The 21,549-nt window shown below is 38.7% G+C and overlaps 1 protein-coding gene across 1 annotated transcript in view; it reads right to left on the reverse strand.

Moving 5' to 3' along the window:
• Positions 1-1,672: 1,672 nt before the first annotated feature.
• Positions 1,673-21,549, reverse strand: part of LOC136121056 (Fc receptor-like protein 3) — a gene marked incomplete at its 5' end in the record, with an annotated part of 28,400 nt that continues 8,523 nt past the window's right edge. The window contains 13 exons of the mRNA XM_065874855.1: positions 1,673-1,816; positions 1,910-1,941; positions 3,476-3,544; positions 3,758-3,870; positions 4,747-4,774; positions 10,170-10,289; positions 10,657-10,935; positions 16,716-16,991; positions 17,300-17,587; positions 18,604-18,888; positions 19,125-19,376; positions 19,897-20,139; positions 21,209-21,229. Coding sequence (XP_065730927.1) covers positions 1,673-1,816; positions 1,910-1,941; positions 3,476-3,544; positions 3,758-3,870; positions 4,747-4,774; positions 10,170-10,289; positions 10,657-10,935; positions 16,716-16,991; positions 17,300-17,587; positions 18,604-18,888; positions 19,125-19,376; positions 19,897-20,139; positions 21,209-21,229 — 2,150 coding nt within the window. The remainder of the gene's footprint in view (positions 1,817-1,909; positions 1,942-3,475; positions 3,545-3,757; positions 3,871-4,746; positions 4,775-10,169; positions 10,290-10,656; positions 10,936-16,715; positions 16,992-17,299; positions 17,588-18,603; positions 18,889-19,124; positions 19,377-19,896; positions 20,140-21,208; positions 21,230-21,549) is intronic.

The following is a 21,549-nucleotide window of genomic DNA, read 5'->3' on the forward strand; positions in this document are numbered from 1 at the left end:
AAAATCAATGATGTCCATAAATTGTATCAGTTGAGGTGCATCAGTCCTCAGTGGACTTCTAGCTTCTTTCCTTAAGGTCTATTGTTTTCAAAGCTAAAAATGGTCAGTGTAACACTAGGTGATAGAGGCTAACAATTTCAATTATTCCTTTTCTGCCTCAGCAGAAATTATGAATAAAACTGCTTCTAACATTTTTGCTGGCATACTTAAAAAAATGTTTTTTCTTCATTGGTAGACACCCAATATCTGTCAGTCAATTGAGGAATTGATTAGGAGTCACTGAACAATGGAAGGGGATGTCTTCCTTTGAGCCTACTAATTGCCTTGCATCTCTACACCCACTGCCAGCTCAGGTCATGAGGGCTCCTGAGTGACACTAAGCTTTACCATCTGAGTCATGTAAATCATTGGCTCTACTGACCTTCCAAGATTGATGTTGATGCTTCTGTAGCCATCAAATAGTGGATATTGAATAATTAAACAGTAAAACTGAGCTGCAACTTGTAGGAGGAATGTTTGATCTTATGAAAGATGAAGTATCTTGAAGACTACAAACTCTGTGTGGGCTGGGGTGTGTATGTGTGTGTGTGTCATATACCTGCATCTATCTTTATCTATCTATCTATCTATCATCATCATCATCGTCATCAATCATTTGTCATCTATGTATCTATGTATAAATTTGTGTTAGTCTGCTCTGGCTGCCATAACAAAATACCACAGACTAGGTGGCTTAAACATCAGATATCTATTTTCTCACAGTTCTAGAAGTCCAAGATCAAGGTGCTGGCAGAGTTGGTTTCTGGCGAGACCTCTCTTCTTGCCACCTTCAGGCTTTGCAGATATCTTTCTTGCTGTGTCTTCACATGGCTTTTCCTCTGTGTGCATGAAGAAAGATACAGAGGGCTCTGGTGTCTCCTCTTCTTCTTAGAAAGACACCAGTCCAATTCAATTAGGGGCCACCCTTATGACCTCATTTAACCATAATTATCTCCTTAAAGGTCCTATCTCCAAGTATAGTCACATTGAATTTTGAGAGAATACAATTCAGTCCATTATACTATCTAATCAGACAATTTGGAAGCTCTCTCCCATTAAATAGAATGTGTTATTTTTAAAAATCTTAATACTGATGTATAGTTCATGAAGAAATAGTATATATGTGGATAGAACAAAGCTTTTTGGTTGTTTCCAATTTGGCAGCTGGAACAAAGCATGTACAACAGAACATCAGCCATGCCACTATCAACCCCACAAAAATGAAAACAAGATGTTTAGAACAAACTGTTTATGCAGAGATAGTATATAAAAAGATTTTGATCCCACTTAGATCAACTGGTCACGATTGCAACCTCGTGATCCTGGCTAGACCATTTCTCCTTTCTCATCAACAGGCCTGGGAACTGAAGGCCCAACTGCCCTGCCTTCACATGTGTCTCTACTGTGAAAAGAATGCAGAATTTACTCAAATGCTGCTCACTGTGTTCCTAGATAATACACAGACTCAGGCACAGAGGAAGTTGGCAGAACTTTCACCCAGCCTGATGTCCCCTATAGCCCAGCCTCTTGGGATGCTGAGCCCTGGGGGGAAGGAGGTAGCATGGCTGGAGATAACAGAGATAATGACACAGGCTGCTTCTCAGGGTCTCTGTGAGCCACTATGGGTACAGAGCTAGTTGTCTATGGCTGACAATGCACATGGGACATTCTCATAGTTTTCTGCAGCATCTTCAAGGTCCCTGTCTTGATTGATGGCCAGCCCTGCAGAATCATCTAGATGTGCCTTCTTCAACTCTGAATAGATGACTTCAGGCTCCTAGTGGAAAACAAAACAAAACAAAACACAAATAGTACCTAAATGTAGGTGAGGAAGAGCAGAGGGGAAAGAAAGCCAGGAAATATGACCCACCTTATGCTCCCAGTGTTTCTTTGGTGAATTTGCTATTGGATGGGAAGAGGAAAGAAAAGTATTAAACCGTGGGTAATACATTGTAACTTACAACCTACTCACAGTGCATTCCAAGCCAATCTTTCCTCTGCTGACTCATTTCCTGTCTCCTCTGCTGAATTCTTCCAAAGCCCTCACAGAGCAAGAATCTCATCCTCACACAAACAATAAAGCCTTTCCTCTGCCCATAAAATGCCCAGAATGACTTTCTTGAAAATATCTTCCTTTTTCCACAGCTCATCACAACCCCAGTAGAGCAACTCTGTTATTCCCACCTCCCTACTACTATTTAGGGTCTCTATGGCTACATTGATCATCTGGGAGAAGGAAGTAAATATGATTCACTTCACTTTGCACAGAGAAATTGGAGGAGGCAGCTCCAATAAGGACTTGGCATTCTAAGGCCAAACAGAAAATGCCCAGTAAGCCAAAGATATGCAGTGCTAACATTGAGAAAATTCAGTGTGTGTATTTCTCCTAACCTTCCAAGGGAGTCTTTGGATCTCTTTCATTTAGTTATTCAGCCAATAAGCATTCAGTGAACAATGACCTTCTATTAAGCATTGGTAAGCCATAAAGTGGGGGAAATGACATAAGCTCAGTCCATACAATTAAGAATCTTATCTTTTTAAGGAAAGAAATAGAGAAATAGACATGGAAACAAATGCAAGAAGTATTATGAGCACCAAGATAAAAATACATATTAAACTATGCTGTTGCCACAAAGGGTAATCAGTTCCTCCCAGGTTAGGAGATAGGGAGGGCTGGTGGGAATTACTGAGTTTTACGATGGTAACTGAATTATTTCTTGAAATGTGAGCAAGGGTCACAGACAAACTAGAGGCAAGAAGATTACAAGACAAATAAGAAGCACGAGCACCAAAGCACAAAACAACCCAGTTTGATGAAAGAAATGTTAAGAGTTCAATATGGTTAAAGTAAGGACATAAGGCAGAGCTTAGAGGAGGGACAAAATCACAGGGGAAGTCAAGGGTCATGCTTTAAAATGGAGAATCACTGAGGGCAGTTAACCTAGACAATGATGTGATCAATTGTGCATCTAAGAGGGATCACGCTGGAAACAGGTCGTTACAAGGTTTGAAGGAGAATGAGATTAGAAATAAAGAGACCAGTTAAGAGAATTACAATTGTCTACACATCAGATAATTAAAGGCTTAATTTATTATGCCTTTGTTCATTTATTATGTTCATTTATTGTTCATTTATTATGCCTATGTTCATTCATTCATTAAAGAAAAATTTGAGGGGGCCTAACATTTTCTAAGCATAACACTATATGCTACTGATATATTAGCAAAGAAATAAGGTGTCTGTCCTTAAAGAGTTTATGAGGTAATGGTGGCAGTGTAGACAGGTAAGAGGGAATGGATATGATTATAGGATTGGTAATATAAGAGGAGCAGTTAATGCCTCTCATGTTGGATTCATATTGAGATGACTCTTTGATCAAAAACCCCTTGCTGGATTTGATAAAACACTGCCACCTTACCTCTACTTGTGTCTCACCTGAATTTTCTTTTGTATCTTGGATGCTGCAGATCTGGGAATAAACCAGGTTACTCTCACCAAGATCCACTGCAAAACAATAGATCACAGTTGGCTGCAGTCAAGAGCTCACACTATAAACTCTTCTTCCCAGTCACCAAGTTTATAACCACCTTCTAACCTTGACATAGTGCCAGAAATGACATTTTTATATTGAATATGACTGAACCATGGACTGTTGCTCTATCTCTCTTCCCTCCCTGGTTCCTCCCTGGAGCCTTCTGTTCCTTAGGAAGTTCTCACCATTGCTGCACACTGGCTGCTGTTCCATTGGGTCTGGTGGTTCAGAGTAAGTGGGTTCTTGGGGGTCTGTGTTGGAGGTTCTAGAAGGTTCCTTAAACTCCCTGGGACTGTAACTGTGACAGAAGGGGAGAGAGACAAAAAGGAGAAAAGTATTTGTGGACTACACAGAATCTCAGGAAAATCAATATCCAGGAAGAGCTCAGCATGGTTCATGTGAAAATATCATGGCTGCTACTCTGAGTCTTCATGCTTCTTTTGAGAAAACGTCAGAAGTATGGCACAAGACAGAGCCAGGGCAGCATTACAGAGAAGGCCAGCTGAGGCAAGGTCAGAGGACAAAAGCTACATAGTTCAAGGTCCCTTTGATAGAGTAAACACTTGTGTTTGCCTATTTTTTATTGCTTTCAAAAGTTAAAATGTTTCAACATTGGTACACAAAGGCTTCTGCATTCCACAGAAGTTGACCTTTGTCATTTTTTAGGTTCCTTTCAGTTTTCTACCTCATATTACAATGATCTACCTTTCCTGTAAAATATTATGAAGGCTCTTCAGGAAAAGTATTTTTTTCCAATTTCATTTCCTTCTGCAGTTAATATTGTGAGTTGAACATTGCCAGCATTCAATAATTGTTTCCTGAATGAGTGTATGAGTGGAGAAATGAGCGATAAGGGAGTGAATAAATGTAGCCTTATGAAAGATGATATCATTAAGACATCAGTGATCAATTCTCTACTGGCGCACACTTAAGGAAGGAGATAAATTAACCATGGATAGTAAATAATATTAATTCTGAGTATAAGTAGGTATAAGTGAGTATTATTCACAACTATGATCGAAAGTGGCCTTCTTAATCACATTTTTTATTTCATAAGAATTTGAAATTTTAATAGGAAATGAGTAAAATATTTTTAATGTACATAATTCCATGTTCTATCTTGTGAGCATAAATAAAATGAAAATGCTGACAGCACAAGAAGAAGAGACCTCACCTAGGTGTTCCAGTGGTGGAAAGTCCTCCTGAAAAACAAAAAAAGGAACATTGATGATAAGTGATCTCTGTGGACAATGTGCTCTATGTTAGAATATCCTTTCCCAGAAATCAAATTCAGCCTAGATTTCAGCTATGGCAAATCTTTGAGAACATCTGGCTCCACCCCTTATGTCATGTTATAGATAAAGAAGGTGGGGTCTGGAGAGACATTTGCACAGAATCACACTTATTCTCAATCATTCAATCAGTAATAGCAGCATGAACTCTAAGTGGTTGTGACGAAGTAGCAGAAGAGAGACAACTTAATATTTAACTCTAGATCAAGTGCTTCCCATACTCCCACTTCTCTATTCTCACTGCAGCCCTATGAGGTAGAGACAAGGAGACTGAGGCCTAGAGGGGGGTTAAAATTAATACTTGTTACACAAGTATGACTCAATAGGACTACCAGAATAAGCCCAGACCTTTCTTTATCTCTGACCTTGCAAATCCATTTCAACAACATTGGGTGCATATTGTTTTCTCCATACCCCTTCTTTCCTTCGCTTTCACCTGGCTAATACCAATTTATCTTTCCTCCTCCAGAGCTTTCCATGATGCCAACAGGCTGGATTAAGTGACCTATATCCATGCACATAGAACCCTGCAATATTAAAATTACTATATTGTATTTTAATTATCTATTTCTGTGTTTGCCTCTAACTCTCTCCTTCATGAAAAGGTGTGTTACTTGAGGGTGTAAAACTTGTCTTAATTATTTTTCTATTTCCAGTGCCTAGAAGGTTGAAAATATTTAGTAAAGATTTGTTAAATGACTGAACAAATTAAACTGTGTACTATGAGGACTAAAAGAAAAACAAGTTGACGATTTTTTAATAGGTGACTACATGTAAACCTAATTTGGAAGCCTACTCCATCAGCCTTGAAAATATGCCAGCTTTCCATCAACACAAAAATATTGAAATCTTTCTGGCCTGCCCAGTACAGCCTCCTCCCAGTTTCCCATCTCTGCCCTTTGCCTACTTATCTGTGGCTCTATATCTGTCTCACTGGTCTTAGAGGACACAAGTTATTTCCCAAAGTAAACATATTCAGCCTTACCTCTCATGGAAAATGACTGATTAATGCCTACAAACCCCATCTTTGGGAACCAGGTGTCCTGAGTTAAACTAGAGGTGTGTAAGTGTGATCCTGGCCTGTATCTCTCTCCTCAGGGCCATTGTAACAATATCAATCAACAACTAATACCCTTACTTGTAAGCAGGTTAACTAAGTCCCAGGATGCATCTGAGAGTCAGATTATCTCTTCATCTGCATAAAGGAAAACAGACCCAGAAGGTGGCTATTTATAATATAAGCTAGTATTCACTAAAGATATATGGGCCAGGCACTGTGCTAAGTAGTTTACATAGATTGTCTCATAGCACCTAAAAGGTGTATACTATTATTATGACCACTATACAGCTAAGGAGACTGGAGTTTGGAGAGTTACATTACTGGAATTTAATTCCAAGCAGTTATAGAGTCAATAAATATATCACTCCCTTAGGTAACTTGGAGGAAACACTCAGGCTTAAGGAGCAGAGTCCTTCACTTTTAGATGAATTTGAATGGACTGAGCTCTCCCCTGAGAAGACTGGTCAATAATGAGAAGGAAGACTTTGCTATGAGGGAAGTACAGTAGACAAGATTTTGAGATGTGAAAGGCAGAGACCCTCTGATTGACACTGTCAGAATTCCTTAGTTGAGTTTGCTATTTAAAAAAACATTTCCCTTAGATATAGAGGACAGAATCTCCTGAGTTTCTGCCCTCATGGATCACATTAAATAATGATTGGTAATCTTTCCTTCCCTTGTGTTATTTGGTGTTGTACTGACTGAGCAACCTGTTTTTTTAATATTATCAACTGCGATACTGAGGTTCTAATGTCTGCACTTCTAGTATGTTACTGATTAATAAATGACATCCAGATAGGTAATGAGATAGAAAAGTAATTTTTAAAGTAGGAGGTACAACCAGCCTTTTACAAGTCCCCAAGATTTAATGGAGAGTATATGGACTCAAGGGCTAGGGAGACCCCAGTTAAGACCTAACTCTGACTCTTAGTAGATACACATGAATTTGGAAAGGTTTCTAACTTCTCCAAATCTTCATTTCTTCATCTTTAATATGGTTATAATGATATTGGTAGAATTGAAGTGAAATGTACATACTGAAAAACTGAGAGAATTAGACACTATAAAATTGCATATAATAGACTCTACATGAGTGACAGATTTTATGATGAGTACTATCAGGGTTAGTGCTACACACATAATTGTATATGTAATATTATTTAAGAAACTATTAAATAGCTTTAAATATCAGTCATAAAATGATGATGCCATTTTTTGTACAAAGAAGAGGAAGGATGGATGCTCATTGATTGACCTGAAAGTGGAAGTCAGAAGACAATGCTTAACCACTATCATTAAGGAAAGTATGTAAAGCCTTCATTAAATTGAGACCCAATTATTTGTTTATTTGCTTGATTTTCAATATGAGCCCTGAAAAAGGAAAACAGAACCATTTGGTATGACAGAAAAAGAGAGTTCATGTTACACCACAGAGTTCATGTTACACCACAGAGAAAGACAGAAAGTAAAGGATTAGTAATTCCAGATATAAAGTCTTGAAACCTTATAAGCACCCAAAGCACTGAATAAAACAGTCTATGCACTCAAAGATTTCTGATCCATGAAAAAACATTCAGAGAGAAAAATAAAAGCAATCACATAAGAAAGAGACAAGGATTATGGCAGATTTCTTGTTAGAAATCATGCACACAGGAAGACAGTACAGCATCTTAAAAATATTGAAAGAAAACAAAATTTTCAACCCAGAATTCTATGCCAGTAAAAATATATTTCACAAATGAATGCAAAACAGAGACTTTTACAGACATACAGAAGCTGAAATAATTCACAACCAGCAGACCCATACTACAAGAAATGTTAAAAGAAATCTTTTAGGTGGAAAGAAAATGATACCAGATGAACATATGGATATACAAAAAGGAATGAAGAACATTGGAAGTGGTAATTTTATGAGTAAATGTATAATATTTTAAAATTATATGTAAACTTCTTTAAAAGATAATTGTTTACAAAATTAATAGCAATGTAACAGGCAGGGGAGAAATGGAGTACACAATGGCAAGATTCTTATGCTATACATGAAGTGATATAATGTCACTTGTAAGTAGACTGTGATAAGTTAGATATGTATACCATACACTCTAAAATAACCACTAAAATAACAAAGCAATGAGTTATATAGATAATAAGCCAAAAAGGAAATAAAATGGAATCATAAAAAATACTCAAGTGGTCCAAAAGAGGGTAGAAAAAAAAAGGAAACGGAAAACAAAGAACAGATGAGACAAATAGAAAACAAATAGCAAAATAATAGATTTAGGGACCTAGCCCTATCAATAATCACATTAATCTAAATGGTCTAAATTTTTAAAATTAAAGGGTAGAGACTGCCATATTAGATTAAAAAAATCCAAGTTAACTATATGCTATCTATAAAAATACACTTTAAATATAGAGGCACAGGGCTTCCCTGGTGGCGCAGTGGTTGAGAGTCCACCTGCCGATGCAGGAGACACGGGTTCGTGCTCTGGTCTGGGAAGATCCCACATGCTGCGGAACGGCTGGGCCCATGAGCCATGGCCACTGAGCCTGCACATCCGGAGCCTGTGCTCCACAATGGGAGAGGCCACAACAGTGAGAGGCCCGAGTACCGCAAAAAAAAAAAAAAAAAATAGAGGCACAAATAAGTTAAAAGGGTAGAAAAAAGAAATATCATGCTAACATTATTTATATTAATATATTAATATCAAAGAATATTTCAGAGTAAATGATGCTACAGCAATAAAAAGGTCATAAGGATAATGTGGTCATTTCATCAAAAACACATAACAATGATAAATATTTGTGCACCTAGTAATAAAGTTTCAAAATACATGAAGCACATGTGATAGAATTGCAAGAAGAAATGAAAACATTTACAAATATTGTTGAAGATTTCAATACCCTGCTCTCAATAACTGATAGATCAAGTAAAAAGAAAATCAGAAAGGATATAGAAGACTTCAGTAACACTGTCAATCAAGTTCACAAACAAACCCATAGTACAAGAAATGTTAAAAAGAGGTCCTTCAAACTGAGAGAGAATGATACCATATGGATGTATGTATATACAAAAAGGAATGAAGAATTCTGGAAGTGATAACTAAGTGGGTATTACCTAGACATCAAGCCAGAAAAAGAAATGACAAGAAAATAAAACTACCAAATCAATATCCCTTATGAACATAGGTGCAAACGTTCTTAAAGATTTTAGCAAATCAAATTCAAAAATTATAAGCAAGTGAGGATGACCCCAGAAATGTAAAGCCAGTTCAACTTTCAAAATCCAAAATCTGTATCACTAGACTAGAAAATAAAATCATATGATCATCTCAATCAATGTAGAAAAAACATTTGTCATTTCTTCTGTAAAAACTGTCAGCAAATTACAATTAGTAGGGAGTTCTTCAGCCTAATAAACAGCAGCTACAAGAAATCCACAGCTAATATTATCATATGCAGTGGTGAAAGTCCAAATACTTTCCCCCCTTTAAGTTCAAGAACAAGACAAGTAGGTCTATTCTCAACACTTCTATTCAACATTGTACAGGAGGTTCTAGCCAGTCCATTAAGACAAGAAAAAGAAATAAAAGGAATCCAGATTGGAAAGCAAGGAGTAAAATTATCTTTATTCCCAGATGTCTTGATCATCTATACAGAAAAATCTGATGGAATCTACAAAACTAATACTAGAATTAATAAGTGTGTTTAGCAAGGTTGCAGGATATGAGATCAATGTACAAAAATCAACTGAATTTCTATATACTAGCAACAATCAGAAATTAAAATTTTAATTTCATTCTCAGAATATCTATTAATTTTATCTACTAATAAATATCACTGTCTTTACATGCTTTTCAAATATATCTCAGAGTTTATGGTTTGTACTTATGGCTATTGTCTATTTTTGCTGTTGTTACAAGTGGAGGACTTTGTTTTTCCTTCTTTTTGTTTTCAGTAAGCTTTGGACTGGGGTTGGAACAGTAAATACTTAACTTTCTAATTTTTAAATGGAAGATAAACTCTGTTCTCTGATTTAAGTCTCAAATTAAACACATGGAGTAGTAACTTCATTAAGAAATTTGTTGTACATTTTTGTCACTGCCACAGAGTGGCAGTGATTAGAACTGAGGGCTTAGTACTTGGAAAGGAATAATTGACCTTTATAGGATGTACTACACAAGTCCAAGTTATTACAGCAATGGCAAAAGTCAGAACATCAAAGAGTAAGATATAGTCACTCACCTGAATTCCTTTGGGTCCTGAAGTAACACACCAGAGCAGCAGTAGCAGCAAGGCCAAGGATGCTTAGCAGCCCTGCAGTGACCCCCTCGGTGATAAGCGTTATTTTGTTACTGGAAGGCCCTAAGTAAAGAGACCTATACTTGAGTTCAGGGCCAAATATTTTTTTATCTAGACAAAAAACATGTAGGTGGGGGCTAGCGATATATTAGGACAGGTTTTTGCCAGGTTCTGATTTCTCAATTTGAATCATTTACAGTATAATTCGTAATTTTCAAAATAATAGCACATGAGAGTGATTGCCAGAATCTAACATCAAAATGTATTCCTTTTCCCTCCCCCATCCCCATGAAATCAGTACCAGTCTCCAGAAGCTTCAAGCCTTGTTTTCATGTTAATAACTCTGACACTGGGAGAATTTCTACAGTCTATTGGAGAAATATTTTATTGCTTATAAATGTAACCTGTAGCCCAGGTACCACCAACTCACCTGTGACGCTGAGTGTCACCATCTCACTGCGCTGGACCCCCAGGCCATTGTCAGCCCCACAAGAGAAGTTCCCAGAATGCTCTGCCATCAGAGTGAGGTTGAAGGATGCTCCTCCTCCAAAGGGGTCCAAGATGCTCCCCAGGGTGACATTCTTGTGATAAAACCAGTACAAGATTGGGGGAGAGCCTCTTTGGGCCTCACAGCGAAGCTCTAACACATCTCCCACTATAGCCTGGGCCCCAGTAGGGTGGAAGGTGAAGACAGGATGAGACACTGGAACTGACGGAAGCAACATAATTCATGAGCAGCTTTAATTAAGTATGTGTACAAGATAAGTTAATAAAGGAAATATTTAGTTTAGTTTAGTAGTAGGAACAGAGACCTGGGATTCAGGAAAACCTGAGTTTAAATCCCATCTCTGCTCTTTATTAGCCCTGTGATCTTGATGTTTTAAAAACTTTTTACTAGCTCCAAGTCTCAGTTTATTCCTTCGTAAAATGGAGCTAATAATAATTATATCACAAGCTATGGTAATAAGAATCATGTATGTAAAATGCTCGATAAATGTTAGCTACTATTACTGATAGAAATAATAACTAAAAGCAAGGTTTGTTTCTCCATATCATTGATTGACTCCTGAGACTTAGCTTTAAACCTAGACTTCCACACCTATCTGAAGTAAGACCTCATTACCTTTTACCCAGTTACCTTGCTTTATTTTTCTGCATAGCATTAATACTAACATCTATCAATCTATGTATCTATGTATCTCTCTCTTATTTATCTATCTATCATTGTTGTATATCTGATTCCTCTAATAGAATGTACATTTCATAAGGATGAGGACTTATCTGTTTGTTCATTTTTGTATTTCCGGCTGCTGGAACTTTGCCTTGGCATGTGATAGTTCATCAACAATTCGTGAATGAGTGGATGACAAAATTGATCCAGATTGGCCCCAAAATATCCAGACACAGCAATAACAACATGATTTCCATTTTACTTTGTGATTATAGAAATAGGACAGCCAGGAAAAACAGAAAATCACTATGTTTTTAATTAATATATGGAACTATTAATCAATAATTAATTAATGTGAAATGTGAACTGTGAGATTGCTGATTCTGCTAAGTTGTGAGGGAACCTGGATGAGCCAATCTGTGTGCAGTGCTTTAGATATAAGCTGTGTGCTTCATTGGCAAGAGAAGTTTGGTAAGGATCTTAAGCTTTGCTTTGCATCTGAGATTGGCTAAAGGGGAGGGAGCATGGAGACAATCCATTGAATGGGAATAACTCACCCTTCTGTACATCCTTTACAATATATAGTGACCTGGGCCAAATGCGAAGGGTCTCAGAGGTAAGGCTTTATACATTTTTTGCACATCTCAGTGTGCCTTTCCACCCATGTCCCCACCTCATATATTTTTATCCAATTTTTATTGCTGTAAAATGCTCATAACATTTTCCATCATAAACTTTTTAAGTGTACAGTTAAGTGGTATTAAATAATTTCATGACATTGTGAAACCAATACCACCATCCATCTCCATAACTTTTTACCTTGTAAAAGTGAAATTCTATACCCGTTAAACAATAACTCCCTATACTCCATTTCCCCACCCCCTGACAAGCACCAGGCTACTTTCTGTTTCTATGATTTTGACTAACCTAAACATCTTATATAAGTGGGATCATACAGTATTTGTCTTTTTTTGACTGGTTTGTTTCACTTAGCATAATGACCTCAAGATTCATCCAGGTTGTAGCATGTAGCAGAATTTTCTTTCTTTTTAAGTCTGAGTAATATTTCATATTATGTGCATACCACACTTTGCTTATCCATTTATCTACTGATAATGGATATTGGATTATCAACAGATAAACGGACTGGGTTGTTTCCATGTTTTAGCTATTATGAATAATGTTGCTCTGTACACACGTGTACAAATATCTTTTTGAGAATATATTTTCAGCGTTGGGGGATGTATACCCAGAAGTGGAATTTCTGTATCATATGGTAGCTCTATTTTTAATTTTCCGAGGAGCCTCCATAGTGTTCTCAATAATGATTTCATCATTTTACATTCCTACCAACATTACACAAGGATTCCAATTTCTCCACATCCTAGCCAACACTTGTTATTTTCTATTATTTTTATAGTACCCATCCTAATGAGTATGAGGTGGTATTTCATTGTAGTTTTGGTTTGCATTTCCCTAATAATGAGTGATGTTGAGCATTTTTTTCATGTATCTAATAGCCATTTATATGTCTTCTTCGGAGAAATGTCTATTCAAGTCCTTTACTCATTTTTTTAATGAGTGCCCCATGACGCCAGCCCCTGCCCCTCAACCCACAGCGGCAGAGTCCACAAATCTTATGACATCAGAAAGGGTATAGGTGCCAGCCTGACCCTAGCTCCCACCCTACCCCCTTGCTTTGCCTGCATTAGTGGAGCCTATGACTCAAGGGATCCCAGACACGAGAGAACAGCCCACCATCCTGGGGCACCAGGTGATGATAACAGCAACACTTCAGGAGCAAAGCAGCAGTAACTCCGGAGGCACAGGAAGTGATAATAGAGCCACACTTCTTATAGAGAAAGGGGAGGATGGAAAGTGACTACTCTCAAACATAGCCAGAGACAGCTTAGGTAAGAGAAACCAAAAACTTATGCCATACGACCACCTACTGGAAAACAAAAGAAAGGCCTCTGATTTCTAACTGTCACCACATCAAGTGCACCAGCAGAGAAACCACCCATCAAGTACCATGAAGAATCACAGTAACACTGTACCACAAAAAGAAACTGGCAATTCTCCAGAAATCAAACTTACAGTCATGAAATATTGTGATCTAACTGAGAAAGAATTCAAAGAAAGTCAAAATAGTTGTCATTCAGAAACTCAACAAGCTACAAGAAAACTCAGAAAGTCAGATTAATGAGCTCAGAAATAAAATTAATGAACAAAAGAAATACTTTACCAGAGATATTAAAACTCTAAAAAAGAGCCAAACAGGAATTCTGGAATTGAAGAACTGAATAAATGTTGAGAAGAATGCCTTGGAAAGCACTAGAAATAGATCAGACTATATGAAAGAGAGAATTAGCAATCTCAAGATAGAAATCTAGACATGATACAAGTATAAGAGGAGAGATAAATAAGATAATTTAAAAATGAGGGAATTCTCCAAGAGCTATCTGACTCTTTTAGGAAAGGCAACATTAGTATAAGGGGTGTCCCAGGAGAAAACAGGGAGAGGGAAACAGAGAGTATATTTAAATAAATAATAGCTGAGAACTTCCCAAATCTAGGAAAGAAACTGGATATACAAATCCATGAAGCTAAGAGAACACTTAATTACTTCAATGCAAAAATACCTGTTATAAGACATGTTATATTAAAATTGTCAAAAGTCAATCACAAAGAAAGAATTTTAAGGCAGCCTGGGGGAAAAAAGGATGGTAACCTACAAAAGAATCTCCATGAGCCTATCATCAGGTTTCTCAACAGAAACTCTACAGGACAAGAGGGTATGGAATGACATTCTCAAAATACTGAGACATAAAAAGTGTCACCCAAGAATATTTTTTCCAGCAAAGTTATTATTCAGATATGAAGGAGAAACAAAGACCTTCCCATATGAATGAAAGCTGAGGGAATACATCAACACTGGTTCTGCTTGCAAGAAATGTTGAAAGAAGCTCTTCTACAAAAAACAAAAAGGCAAAAGTATACAAAACTTTGAGGAAACTGAAATAGACAGAATCAGAAAATTGCAGCTCTTTATCAGAATAGGTTTTAAACACTTTATTATAGCATAAAGGTAAAAAGGGGGAAGCCAGAAAAATAACCATAGCTACTTCAATTTGGTAAAAAACTCACAATACAAAAAGAGATAATTTGAGACAATAAAAACATAAAAGGGGAAGAGGAAAAGGATGGAACCCATATAGGTAAATGAAGATAAGATTCTATCAGCAGAAAACAGACTATTTTATCTAGGAGAGGTCTTATGCAAACCTCAGTGTAACCACAAAATAAAAGTCTAGAACAGAGACACAAAACATGAAAAAACGGAAACTGAGAAAAATATCATAAAAAACCACAAAACCAAAATGGCAGGCAGAAACTTAAGGGGAAGAAAACAATGGAGATATAGAGCAACCTGAAAATGAAAGGTAAAATGGCAATACTAAATTCTCCTTTATCAATAATAACCTTAAATGTAAATGGGTTGAATTCACCAATCAAAAGACATAGAGTGGCTCGATGGAGTAAAAAATAAGACCCAATTCTATGCTGCCTCCAAGAAACTCACATTACCTTTAAAGACAAACATAGGCTCAGAGTGAAAGGATGGAAGATGATACTCCATGCATATGGCAGCCAAAAAAAAAAAAAAAATTGGGTATAGCCATGCTCATATCAGAAGAAATAGACCTCAAGCCAAAAAAGATAACAAAGGACAAAAATGGACATTAATTGTGATAAAGGGGACAATTCATCAAGAAGATGTAATAGTGATAAATATATATGCATGTAACATAGGAGCACCAAAATATACAAAGCAATTATTAACAGACCTAAAGGGAGAAATTGACAGCAACAGAACTGTAACACCCCACTATTAATGGATAGATCGTACAGAAAGAAAGTCAACAAGGAAACAGCAGCCTTAAAAGATACATTAGACCAGATGGACTTGATAAATTTATACAGAACATTCCATCCAAATGCAGTAAAATACACATACTTCTTAAGGGCTCATGAAACTTTCTCAAGAATAGACCATATGTTGGAATACAAAACAAGTCTCAATGAATTTAAGAAGATTGAAATCATATCAACCATCTTGCCTGATCACAATGGTATGAAACTAGAGATCAACCACAAGAAGAAAGCTGGAAAATCACAAATATGTAGAGACTAAACAACAAGCTGCTAAACAACTATTGGGTCAAACAAGAAATCAAAGGTGAATTGAAAAAATACCTGACGACAAATGAAAATGAAAATATGACATACCAAAATTTAACTTTGCACATAAAGGAACTAGAAAAAGAAGAACAAATGAAGCCAGAAGTCAGTAGGAGGAAGGAAATGATAAAGATTCAAAGAGAAATGAAATATACACTAAAAAGAAAATAGAAAATATTGATAAATATTGATAAAAACTAAGACCATCTTTTAAAAGATGGACAAAATTGCCAAACCTTTAGCTAGACTCACTAAGAAAAATGAGAGAAGGCTCTGATAAATAAAATCAGAAAGAGGAGCTATAACAATGAATGCCCAGAAATACAAAGGATTATACAAGAATATTGTGGACAGTTATATGCCAACAAATTGAGCAACCTAGAATAAATGGACAAATTCTTAGAATCACAGAACCTTCTGAGACTGAATCATAAAAAAATAAAATCTGAATGACCAATCACTAGGAAAGAGACTGAAATAGAAATCAAAAACCTCCCAAGAATAAAAGTACAGGACCAGATGACTTCACAGGTGAATTCTACCAAACATTCAAAGGTGCTGTAAATCCTATCTTTCTCAAAATATTCAAAAATACTGAAGAGAAGGGAATACTTCCTAACTTATTTTACAAGGCTAACATCACCCTGATACCAAAACCAAAGACAACACACAAAAAAGAAAATTACAGGCCAATATATCAGGTAACATAGATGCAAAAATCCTCAACAGAATATTAACAAACCGAATAAAACAGTACTTTTAAAGGATCATACACCATGATCACGTGGGATTTACTCCATGTATGCAAGAGTAGTTCAACATTTGCAAATCAATCAACATGATACATCACATCAATAAAGTAAAAAATAAAAATCATATGATCATCTTGATAAATGCAGAAAAACCATTAGGAATGGCCTAAGTTCCTGAATGTAGAGTCAGAAGAAAGGATCCCAGGACTCTCAGGTAGAGGAAGAAAAAGTGGGGAGTCTGCTGGAATGTCACACCAGCAAGTAGCCCAAAAGAGAAGACACAGTCTGTTCTGGGCTGTAATTGCTGCAGGCATCCCTACTAACCTGTGACACTGAGAGTCACTCTGTCACTAAGCTGGACCCCCAGGCCATTGTCAGCCTCACAGGAGTAGTTTCCAGAATGTTCTGCAGTCAGAGAGAATTTGAAGAATGCTCTTCCAGAGGGAACTGAGCTGCTCCCCAGGCTGACACCATCATGATAAAATCGGTACAGGATCGGGGGAGAGCCTCTCCGGGCCTCACAGTGAAGCTCCATCATGTCCCCCACCACAACCTGGGCCCCAGGAGCCCTGAGAGTGAGGACAGGGCGAGACACTGGAACTGAAAGAGATAGTAGACTGTCAGAGGACTCTGATGCTGTGACAGACTCATAACCCCACTCAAGAAACTTAAATATAGATATATCTCTTGAACCATGAAGAGTAATCCTAGATAATTTTGTTTTCATCACTACGGTCCTCTCCACAAGTAAAATATCTTCAACTTTTGTCAGCTTTGCCATTCCTTGGTTAGCTTCTAAATCTTCACAACTCTGTTCCTTTGCCTTCTTCCAAAGAGCCTCATGGCTGACAGAAAGCCTAAGCCCTGGCTTGTGAACTGAGGCTGAATAGAAGGAATCGGGAACTTACTTCTCAGTGTGACTCTAATCAGTTTACTGACGATGGGACCGTGAATGTTGTCAGCTGCACAGTAATATCTCCCAGCATCATGCTCCTTCACAGTGAGTATCTGCAGCTCTGCCGACAAGGAACGCTGGGTCTTTGTTCCCAAACTTCTCACTGTGCCCTCTCTGTGCCAGGAGAATGTGACAGTCCCTGTACCGTTGGCTACTGAGCAGATAAGGAGCAGATTTTCTCCTTCAATCAGCTGCCCCTCGGGGGGTTGGATCTCTAGATTTACATCAGACACAGGGATTCCTGGGAGGACACAAGATGACACATGAGGGTTCTCATGGCAGAAACTTCAGGGTCAAGAAGGCTGGTTCTGTCACGAACAAGCCCATAGCAGCAGGTACAATAAGCAGGAGTCCAAAGTGGGCAATAAGGAATTAATTGTGCATGTTATTATAAAGGCAGAAACACCCCTCCCACCACATACAACAGTTCCCATTCTTGGGGAATGTGGGGACTAGGCTCCTGATCTTCTTAAACCTAATGCTGACTGCAGGCACATTTTATTTACGTTTATATCTAAGGAATCTTTGGTGCACTGATGGATCACAAAATAAGAGTGAACCCTGAGAATATTACTTCTATCCTGAAATTCAAACCCCTTTCCTATCCTTCAAGACTCTTCTCCAGTCTCACCTCCATCTTCTCACATTCTTTTCTGATTATTCCAGTTCATGTTTATCTTCCACTTTTATTTTGGAATATGTTTAGGTCAACAAATGGAAGCAGCATAGGGACCTCTAAAGACTGCATGTGGTCATCTGTGTCTGTTGACTTTTTTTTTTTTTTTTGCGCTACGCGGGCCTCTCACTGTTGTGGCCTCTCCCGTCGTGGAGCACAGGCTCCGGACGCGCAGGCTCAGCGGCCATGGCTCACGGGCCCAGCCGCTCCGCGGCATGTGGGATCTTCCTGGACCGGGGCACGAACCCGTGTCCCCTGCACTGGCAGGCGGACTCTCAACCACTGTGCCACCAGGGAAGCTCTATCTGTTGACTCTTGAGAGAACATATCCTGTAAGGCTCTGTCACCCCCCACAGGGTTGGGGACCCAGTAACTGATCAATAACTGTTATTAACTGAGTTAGATGGAAGAGAATGTTCTAGGGACATTAGGCCAGTGTTGAACCTGAAGAGAGAAGGATACCAGGACAGCTGGAATTCTCCTCTCTGTTATGTTCAGTGTCCTAGGGAGCAGGAAATGTCATTGCTCTCCTCTCCTCTCCCCGGCTCTGACTCTGGAAGTGCAGCCCCACAGACACTCACTCTGCACATGTATCTGGGATCTCAAGCTTCTTTTCCTGACATGGTGAGTCACTGTCTCTGCCTGGCACCAGTAAGACCCTGAGTTTTCACTCCACATGTTAGGTAAATTGAGCTCTGGGGAGCTGCTCCAGCCTGATCCCAAGGCCTGGTCTTCTCTGAAGAAGCAGAATTGAAGCTGAATGTATGACCGCTGTGGAGGGAGCCAAGTCTCACATTTCAGGGTCACTGGTCTCCCCTCTATGGGCTGGGAGGGTCTGGCTGTCAGCACAGGAGGGGGAAACAGCTCTAGAGAGAAGAACAAACACAGTTCCCAAGGTAGTGAGGCTCAGGGCTCCTGGAAAGATGCACGTGTGCTTTCAGCACCAGCTATCAGAACACAGAGACCCAAGTAGGTGGAATCACTTCCCATCTCCCTCCCATGACTGGAGGATTTTCATGAAATCCCCACTGATGAGCCCCTCCCTAAATCCTCACACAGTTTCCCTGTCAAGTCCTATTACCCACAGGAGGGCAGCCATTACCTTGAACTTGAATTGTTAGAGGTTTTGAAATGTCTCTCCTTACTCCCCAAAAGCCTTTCCTAGAAGCAGTACAATAATATTTGTCATTGTCCCTGGAGACTGAATTTAGTGTGAAGTTTGATATATAACTCTTCCTAATTTCTTTTTTATTTTTGTAGAAAACTGTTTCACTTGTTGCTTCTCTCCCCCGGCATCTCAGAACAACATCATCTCCTTCAAAGACAGGGTGTGGAGCCTGGATGATCAGTCTGTCTGCAAAGAGTGGAGGAATGCAATCAATTTATTTCCTGATGCTTGTTTCTTCAAACTCTCATTTCTGCCCATGAAGAAAGAGCTGCAATCCTATACATACCTGCAATTGTCCTCCATCAACATTTCCACATAATCCCAAAACCCAGTTTTCCCTTGTCCTAGGATAATGAACTAACTTCCAGAAAATATCCTTAAGAAATCCTCATACATATTGTTAAAAGAGAAGTTTTATACCATACATTTCTTCAGACCCAAGTCCCTTTTTCCTGGTGACTTCCCCCATACTTACCAATACTTACCAATACTTCTTACCAATACTTACCAATACTTCTCTGGATGGAGAGGATGGACAAGGCAGCATCCTGTTGCTGTCCTATCTCCTTATTTTCCCCACTGGGGTCAATACATCAAATATCCTCATGCCTGTTTACAGCCCTGCCTAGGCTCCCTGCATTAGCCTAGCCCTTAGACATCCTGCCCGGTGGTTTAATTTCAGAGGCTCCCTCCTTTCTTTCCTCACCAGGTAAAAAATCCATATGTACGGGGTCACTGGGAGAAGATCTTTGAGTCTTGCATTTGTAATATCCAGTCTTGTGTATTTGGATCTCTTCAGATTTATTATCCAACAAATGATCATTATGATACCAAGATATGTCTCCTTGGGCTGGAGAAAGGGAATCTCTGCATGTGAGAGTCACTCTGTCGTTGTTGAAGTTTGTGGACCATGGAGGATTGAGGAGAAGAAAAGCTTTTGGGGTTACTCCTGAATAGGAAATGGAAAGACAAAGGCAGGTAAAGGTGAATGAGAGGTGGGTGGAGAGTAAGGAAGGGCCCAGCTGCAACTAGGAGTTTTTCTGGGCTAATTCCTATTAGGACCAGGGCTGGAAATGGAGCAGACACAACTTGGGGAACTGCCTGGGACAGAATCTGTTCTTTGTCATTTTTTGCCTAGTAGCAGTGGGTGGGTAGGTGTCATGCGGGATAGGTCTCAGGTTCCTTGTATGGGCTCAGAAAAGTTCAGGAGACATGATTCGTAGTTGGGCAAACACTGTGAGGGCCTCTGAAGGTGGGCTGATTCTGAAATGCTCTTGTCCTATACATTCCTGTCAAGGTAAAAGTCAGCCTGGGATGTATATACCTCAGAAGCAGTTTCTAGACTCTGAAAAACCAGTACCTACTTGGTTATTAATATCTAATGAACAAGATTTGTTTCACTTACAATTCTTTTAAACTTTGCTTAATTTGAGAGTCTATGGGGAAGGCAACATTTTTCTACTCTCCGCCTAAGGTGAGTATAATCAGTAATTGATACAGGATATAAAAAATTTGAACAAAGGGGCATGGACTGCTTGCATAATCATATTTGTATATATAATTGCAACTAACCAATGGGACCAGAAATTGAAACAGTGTAGTGACATGAGCTTCTTTTGGAGATGTATAAAGATTTGGCTTTAGCATTTTCCACTGTGAATAGGATATATTTCTATGTTCTTTGATAGTGGCACCAGCTTGGACATACAGAGGGGTCTTAGGGAATAGAGGAGATCAGATCTGAGTTTCTTTCAATATCAGCCTCCTGCCTCTGCCTTTCCTTCTGCAAATATTTCCTTCCCCTCCGCACTGTGGCATTCGGTAATAGGGAAAGAACTGAAGACTGGAGAAGTCAGAGGAGGGTCTGCTCACCCACTAATGCAACAGGTGTGACCTCGGAGTAGCAATACCACTGATGTTGGCACATCACCACAGGCCTCATTTATGGGTCCAGGCAGTGCTGGCTGGGAGGACCAATGCCCAGAGACCAGGAGGAACAGAGAAAAGGGAAAACTGACCTGATTGATCTCTTCCAGGAGCTGTGAGGGAGCCAAGATTTAAAGGTTAGCACAGAGCAATGTTTTTCAAACCTTTTCACTTACACAATTTGAGAAGTGTTCCAACAACCCAGCCACAACCACTTCTTCGGTTTTTCCTCCCATTTCGTTGCCCCCACTCTATGATACCCATAGTCCCCAAACAAAGAAACAAAAAAGAATAGCTTATAATTTATTGTATAAACATGAATGACTTGTACCCACAATCCTGACTCTTCTCTTTGCTATTTAATACTTAGCAGCTTCATAGTTCATTCCCCCCGTCTTCCCTAGCCTGAACTCAGCCATGTAGAGACAGAAAA

The sequence above is a fragment of the Phocoena phocoena genome, chromosome 1 (assembly GCF_963924675.1).
Source record: "Phocoena phocoena chromosome 1, mPhoPho1.1, whole genome shotgun sequence".
Taxonomy (NCBI): domain Eukaryota; kingdom Metazoa; phylum Chordata; class Mammalia; order Artiodactyla; family Phocoenidae; genus Phocoena; species Phocoena phocoena.